At 37.9% G+C, this 8,271-nt stretch overlaps 1 protein-coding gene across 1 annotated transcript in view; it reads right to left on the reverse strand.

The window, feature by feature from the left end:
* Positions 1-2,571: 2,571 nt before the first annotated feature.
* Positions 2,572-8,271, reverse strand: part of LOC144962319 (uncharacterized) — an 11,274-nt gene continuing 5,574 nt past the window's right edge. The window contains exons 8-15 of the mRNA XM_078895218.1: positions 7,875-8,010; positions 7,582-7,716; positions 6,875-6,969; positions 5,301-6,595; positions 4,538-4,632; positions 3,572-4,229; positions 3,285-3,377; positions 2,572-2,994 (exon numbers count right to left, since the gene is read on the reverse strand). Coding sequence (XP_078751344.1) covers positions 6,374-6,595; positions 6,875-6,969; positions 7,582-7,716; positions 7,875-8,010 — 588 coding nt within the window. The 3' untranslated portion in view covers positions 2,572-2,994; positions 3,285-3,377; positions 3,572-4,229; positions 4,538-4,632; positions 5,301-6,373. The remainder of the gene's footprint in view (positions 2,995-3,284; positions 3,378-3,571; positions 4,230-4,537; positions 4,633-5,300; positions 6,596-6,874; positions 6,970-7,581; positions 7,717-7,874; positions 8,011-8,271) is intronic.

Raw genomic sequence — 8,271 nt, forward strand, 5'->3', positions numbered from 1 at the left:
AAGACACCATCTTCCTATTCCTCTTCTTTTTATATATTATAATAAATATAACAAATTGAATGAGCACCGACGGAACGGCTCTGGGACTCTTGTCCGAGCTCTTTACTTTAAAATTATTACTCTCCATAGCGGAAATGCGTCCTACAAATAGATACCGCTATCCCTCTACGACACTGCCACCATTGGAACGGACAATGCCAGTTCCAGAACTATACTGCCGGAAATCAAATCCGGCATGCCATCCTGCTTTACGAAGCTGAAATGCGCACGACTAATGACGTTAAAGACGTTGACACCCACCCCCCACCCCCCCCCTCCCCCCCTTCCTTCATTTGGCGCCCTCAACGATATCACCCTACGACACTGCCACCAGAAAGAAGGACACCATCTTCCTATTCCTCTTCTTCTTCTTATTATTATATAATAAATATATCAAAAATGAATGAGCACCGACGAAACGGCTCTGGCGATCTTGTCCGAGCTCATTATATTTAAAATTATTACTCTCCATAGCGGAAAATGCGTCCTACAAATAGATACCGCTATCCGTCTACGACACTGCCACCATTGGAAACGGAAAAAATCGCGTTCCAGAACTATACTGCCGGAAATCAAATCCGGCATGCCATCCTTCTTTACGAAGCGAAATGCGCACGACCAATGACGTTAAAGACGCTGACACCCCCCCCCCCAAACCCCTTCCTTCATTTGGCGCCCTCAACGATATCACCATACGACACTGCCACCAGAAAGAAGACACCATCTTTCTATTACTCTTATTATTTTAATTTTAAAATATAACAAAATAAATGAGCACCGACGGAACGGCTCTGGCGACTTTGTCCGAGCTCTTTATTTTCAAAATTATTACTCTCCATAGCGGAAATGCGTCCTACAAATAGATACCGCTATCCCTCTACGACACTGCCACCATTGAACCGATAAAGCCACGTTTAAGAACTATACTGCCGAAAATCAAATACGCCATGCCACGAGTAAAAAAACTGTTTGCACTAAAGTGTCCGAGCCCTGTCCGAAGAGTTCGCTTTTTGAAACAATTCTTCTTTACGTAGCGGAAATACGCACGACCAATAACGTTAAAGTCGTGGACATCCCCCCACCCCCCTTCCTTCATTTGGCGCCCTCAACGATATCACCCTACGACACTGCCACCAGAAAGAAAGACACCATCTTCCTATTCCTCTTCTTCTTATTAGTATTATAATAAATATAACAAATTGAATGAGCACCGACGGAACGGCTCTGGAGACTCTTGTCCGAGCTCTTTACTTTTAAAATTATTACTCCCATAGCGGAAATGCGTCCTACAAATAGATACCGCTATCCCTCTACGACACTGCCACCATTGGAACGGACAATGCCAGGTTCCAGAACTATAGTGCCGAAATCAAATCCGGCATGCATCCTGCTTACGAAGCTGAAATGCGCACGACTAATGACGTTAAAGACGTTGACACCCCCCCCCCCCCCCGCTCCCCCCCTTCCTTCATTTGGCGCCCTCAACGATATCACCCTACGACACTGCCACCAGAAAGAAGGACCACCATCTTCCTATTCCTCTTCTTCTTCTTATTATTATTATAATAAATATAACAAAATGAATGAGCACCGACGAAACGGCTCTGGCGACTCTTGTCCGAGCTCATTATATTTAAAATTATTACTCTCCATAGCGAAAATGCGTCCTACAAATAGATACCACAATCCCTCTACGGCACTGCCACCATTGGAACGGACAAAGCCATGTTCAAGAACTATACTGCCGAAAATCAAATCCGCCATGCCACGAGTAAAAAAAACTGTTTTGCACTAAAGTGTCCGAGCCCTGTCCGATGGTGGTCGCTTTTTGAAATAATTCCTTCTTTACGTAGCGGAAATGCGCACGACCAATGACGTTAAAGACGTGGACATTCCCCCACCTCCCTTCCTTTATATGGCGCCCCCTACGACTCTGTCACCAGAAAGAAAGACACCATCTTTCTATTCTTCTTAGTTTAATAAACATAATAAAATAAATGAGCTTTCATACAGCGCAATATCCACTAAACGTGCTCAAAACGCTTTACAAGGGGTTCCTGTCCAACAACAATACTTAGCACGTAGGACGAGACATGACGCCTGTTAGGCGATATTACAATTTTTCGGACAGGGACAACGTTGTTAACTGTCAGGCATCCATTTTACACCTGAGTACGGTGAGATAATGTGAGTAAACAGTCTATTCCAAGGACACAATTATGCGCCGAGCCAGGCTCGAACCCAGGAAAGCGAGTGTCATACCACTAGACCACATAGCCCTTCTTTTCTTCTCTCTTCTTCTCTCTCTTCTTCTTCTTCTTCTTCTTCTTCTTCTTCTTCTCTTCTTCTTCTTCTCTTCTTCTTCTTCTTCTTCTTCTTCTTCTTCTGCTACATCTTCATCGTCTTCTTCTTCTTCTTCTTCTTCTTCTCTTCTTCTTCTTCTTCTTCTTCTTCTTCTTCTTCTTCTTCTTCTTCTTCTTCTTCTTCTTCTTCTTCTTCTTCTTCTTTTCCATCTGTGAAAACGAGACAGAATTTACAATAAAATTCAAAGTTTATTATTAAAACAATTACAAATAGTATACCATTTTTTTTGGAATTTCAGGCAATATATAAATATATATGAGCTGTTTCACGAAACTTTCTTCCACGGCCGACTATATGTTCCCAGGGAGTGAGATGCAGTTCAACGTTGGTTTGTTGTCATAATAAAAGAAAAGAAATGGACTGTGGAGGCTTTTAGAAAATAAGGTCTTTGTCCTCTGGCCATGCTCGCATTTTATCTGTTAAAGTTTTATCTTTAATCTTGGCAAAGGTTCTGTGAAACTCTGGGAAGGCTGTCCTGAGTGATCTTATTAGACATGGATCCACCGTCGTCTTCCTTCTATAGGCTCCTAAATAATGGAAGGCCATCTGAAGTTCGTCCTTAGTAAATTTATTCCTGGCCGTCACATATATCTGGGGAAAATAAGAAAGAAAAGAAAAAGAAAATGTATTTGTAATAGAAGAGAATTAATCTACATGAGTGGGGAGTGGGAGGGGAGGTATTTTGTTACTCCGACGTAACTTAAGAATTAGATAAATCTCTTTACATCTCCTTAGAGAGACCCCCCTCCCCCAAAAAACCACCACCCCCCCCCCCCACCCCGAACTTTCTAAATTATCTCCCAGTAGAAGCCGATCCTTTACTCGGTAATTTTTGTATTACGTAGACAAAGGAAACAAAGCCAAACTCATAATTTACTTACGCCTTTTAAGACCTTGTCTTCTCTGATGCAATTATTGGGCACGTCTCCGGTTTATTGCAGACAAAGTCTTTGTGAAATATAGCACACTTGTATCTGTTTAATTTAAAAGAATAAACAAAGATATTTGAATCATCTAAAGCCGTGTGATTATTAGTTTTTATTAAAGAAATGTTTAATCCTTTACGGCCAAAAACCTCACACTATGACATTATTTTTTCCGAGAAAAGACCAGAAAAAATGTAAGAAAGACAGGTGCACCATGTTCATAATTAGTATTGCATACATACCGGGAACTACAGGTGACGACGTTGAGGACTCTACTGAAGGCAAAGACTGGACGTCGGTAACGATGGGTGGCTCAAAATATACTCTTGACGTGCTGGGCTCGTCCAATCTTAACTCTTCACTTTGCAAGCATTGTACTGGAATAAAAAAATATAGATGAACTGAACATTTCATATGAACCTTTTTTTTTTAGACAGCCTTTATAAAGCGTTTACCACCCCGCCAATTTACAAAGAATTACAATTAGTATACCATTTGTTTGGAATTTCAACAAAATAAATGAACTTAACTTCAATTTAAATTTTCCAGCAACATATAAATATATATGAACTGTTTGACGAAACTTTCTTCCACGGCCGACAATATGTTCCCAGGGAGTGAGATCCAGTTCAACGTTGGTTTGTTGTCATAATAAAAGAAAAGAAATGGACTGTATAGGCTTTTAGAAAATAAGGTCTTTGTCCTCAGGCCATGCTCGCATTTTATCTGTTAAAGTTTTATCTTTAATCTTGGCAAAGGTTCTGTGAAACTCTGGAAGGCTGTCCTGAGTGATCTTATTAGACATGGATCCACCGTCGTCTTCCTTCTATAGGCTCCTAAATAATGGAAGGCCATCTGAAGTTCGTCCTTAGTAAATTTATTCCTGGCCGTCACATATATCTGGGGGAAAATAAGAAAGAAAAGAAAAAGAAAATGTATTTGTACCAGCCGAGAATTAATCTACATGGGTGGAGAGGGGGAGGGGAGGTATTTTTTTACTCCGAAGTAACTTAAGAATTAGATAAATCTCTTTATATCTCCTTAGAGAGACCCACCCCCCCCCCCCCACCCCAAACAACCACCACACCCCCCCCCCTCCCCCCACCCCGAACTTTCCAAATTATCTCCCAGTAGAAGCCGATCCTTTACTCGGTAATTTTTGTATTAAGTAGACAAAGGAAACAAAGCCAAACTCATAATTTACTTACGCCTTTTAAGACCTTGTCTTCTCTGATGCAATTATTGGGGCACGTCTCCGGGTTTATTACAGACAAAGTCTTTGTGAAATATAGCACACTTGTATCTGTTTAATTTAAAAGAATAAACATAGATATTTGAATCATCTAAAGCCGTTGATTATTAGTTTTTATTAAAGAAATGTTTAATCCTTTACCGCCAAAAACCTCACACTATGACATTATTTTTTCCGAGAAAAGACCAGAAAAATGTAAGAAAGACAGATGCATAGCCTTTTTTCTAAGACACAACTGTAGTAGTCAAAGTGTTGATAAAAACATGTAAAGGGAATTAATCCTTGGTATTTGTACACCCTATGTTATATTCTTGAGTTGCATCCCTTGAACAACACAATGGTTACCGGTTGGTTTGTCAGTTCATTACATCAACTATGCGCCGAGCGAGAATCGTACCCAGGACCTTATTATTATTATTATTATTATATTATTATTATTATTTATTATTATTATTATTATTATTATTATTATTATTATTATTATATATTATTATATTATATTATATATTATATATATATTATATAATTAATAATTAATAATTAATAATAATAATAATAATAATAATAATAATAATAATAATAATAATAATAATAATAATAATAATAATAATAATAATAATAATAATAATAATAATAATAATAATAAATAATAATAATAATAATAATAATAATAATAATAATAATAATTAATAATAATAACAATAGTATCACACTGTTACCTTTCAATGTGGGCTTTTAAGGTAGGTGTGAAATAGATGCCCGCTGGACCATATGTCTTCATGGTTTTGTGCTGGTTTACTTCTGCTCGATACAGATCATTATTTTGGTCAGTCTCGCGAGCCGCCTGAAACTCATCAACAGACAAGTTTCGCAAGGCTCCAAGACGGGACATGCTGCCTATAGCGAGAACAGTCATTAATGTGTCTCGAACTCTGGAGGTATCAGCCCATGTGGAATCGTCCGTCAGGCTTTTCAACAAGTCTTTTGTTGGAGGTCTGTGCTGAGGTCTTTGTCCTCAGGCCATGCTCGCATTTTATCTGTTAAAGTTTTATCTTCAATCTTGGCAAAAGTTCTTTGAAACTCTAGGAAGGCTGTGCTGAGTGATCTTATAAGACTTGGATCCACCGTCGTCTTCCTTCTACAGGCTCCTAAATAATGGAAGGCCATCTGAGGTTCGTCTATAGTAAACTTATTCCTGGCCGTCACATATATCTGGGGGGGAAAATAAGAAAGAAAAGAAAAGAATATGTATTTGCACTAAAGAGAATTAATCTACATGAGTGGGAATGGGAGGGGAGGTATTTTGTTACTGTGAAGTAACTTAAGAATTAGATAAATCTCATTTCTTTATAGAGAACACCCCCCCCCCCCCCCGAACTTTCCAAATTATCTCCAGTAGAAGCCGATTCTTTACTCCGTAATTTTTGTGTTATCTAGACTAAGGAAACAAAAACCAAACTCATAAATTACTTACGCCTTTTAAGACCTTGTCTTCTCTGATGTAATTATTGATGAACTGAACATTTCATATGAACCATTTTTTTAGACAGCCTTTATAAAGCCTTTACCACCCCGCCAATTTACAGAGAATTACAATTAGTATACCATCTGTTTGGAATTTCAGCAAAATAAATGAACTTAACTTCAATTTAAATTTTCCAGCAATATATAAATATATATGAGCTGTTTGACGAAACTTTCTTCCACGGCCGACTATATGTTCCCAGGGAGTGAGATGCAGTTCAACGTTGGTTTGTTGTCATAATAAAAGAAAAGAAATGGACTGTATAGGCTATTCGAAAATAAGGTCTTTGTCCTCAGGCCATGCTCGCATTTTATCTGATAAAGTTTTATCTTTAATCCTGGCAAAAGTTCTTTGAAACTCTGGGAAGGCTGTCCTGAGTGATCTTATTAGACATGGATCCACCGTCGTCTTCCTTCTATAGGCTCCTAAATAATGGAAGGCCATCTGAAGTTCGTCTATAGTAAATTTATTCCTGGCCGTCACATATATCTGGGGGAAAATAAGAAAGAAAAGAAAAAGAAAATGTATTTTACCAGACGAGAATTAATCTACATGAGTGGGGAGTGGGAGGGGAGGTATTTTTTTTACTCTGATGTAACTTAACAATTAGATAAATCTCTTTACATTTCTTTACTGAGACAACCCCCCCCCCCCCTCCCCCCCCCCCCGAACTTTCCAAATTATCTCCCAGTAGAAGCCGATCCTTTACTCCGTAATTTTTGTATTATGTAGACTAAGGAAACAAAACCAAACTCATAAATTACTTACGCCTTTTAAGACCTTGTCTTCTCTGATGTAATTATTGGGGCACTTCTCCGGGTTTATTGCAGACAAAGTCTTTGTGAAATATAGCACACTTTTATCTGTTTAATTAAAAAGAATAAACATAGATATTTGAATAATATAAAGCCGTGTGATTATTAGTTTTTTTTTTAAAGAAATGTTTACTCCTTTACCGTCACACAGCTCACACTATGACATTATTTTTTCCGAGAAATGACCAGAAAAATGTAAGAAAGACAGGTGCATAGCCTTTTTTCTAAGACACAACTGTAGTAGTCGATGTGTTGATATAAACTTATAAAGGGAATTAATCCTTGGTATGTGTACACCCTATGTTATATTCTCGAGTTGCATCCCTTGAACAATACAATGGTTACCGGTTGGTTTGTCAGTTCATTACATCAACTATGCGCCGAGCGAGAATCGTACCCAGGACCTTATTATTATTATTATTATTATTATTATTATATTATTATTATTATATTATTATTATTATTATTATATTATTACTATTATTATTATTATTATTATTATTATTATTATTATTATTATTATTATTATTATTATTATTATTATTATTATTATTATTGTTATTATTATTATAGCCAAAATATCCAGTAAACCTGCTCAAAGACCAGAAAAATGTCAGAAAGACAGGTGCACCATGTTCATAATTAGTATTGCATACATACCGGGAACTACAGGTGACGACTGTGAGGACTCTACAGAAGGCGAAGCCTGGACGTCGGTCACGATGGGTGGCTCAAAATATGCTCTTGACGTGCTGGGCTCGTCCAATCTTAACTCTTCACTTTGCAAGCATTGTACTGGAATAAAAAGATATAGATGAACTGAACATTTCATATGAAACATTTTTTAGACAGCCTTTATAAAGCGTTTACCACCCCCCCCCCCCCCTACTCCCCCCCCCACCCCCTCTCCTCCTCTTCCTCACCCTCGCCCAACTTTTTTCACATCACTGTACCTGCTCCAATGGCTTGCAATCCTTTATATATAGTTTTGTCGTGAGATTTGGCCGCATACGATTCCCTGTGTACCTGCAAACTGTGATGCATCGCTTCGGATATGGCGGACTGAACTTCTTCAGGTGATTCTCTGTGCTGAAACACGAAGAGAAAGAAAACACACCAAAAAAATCAAAAATCAACAGAAAAAGTATTTGTGTGCTCGGCTTTGTGTTGGTTTCTTTTTCTTTTTTTTTTTTTTGTTTTGTTTTGTATTTTGTTGTTTTATTTTTCGTGCGTTTTTTTTAAGGGGGGGGGGGTTGTTGTTATTTGTTATTTTCCTTGTCTTTTCTTTTTTTTTTTAACCGTCTACTCGGGATTCTGATTAAGAAAGAAAAATAATACATAAATAAAGAT

This window comes from Berghia stephanieae, unplaced genomic scaffold, assembly GCF_034508935.2.
Source record: "Berghia stephanieae isolate SIO BIC M18660-M18661 unplaced genomic scaffold, UCSD_Bste_1.3 scaffold850, whole genome shotgun sequence".
Lineage (NCBI taxonomy): Eukaryota > Metazoa > Mollusca > Gastropoda > Nudibranchia > Aeolidiidae > Berghia > Berghia stephanieae.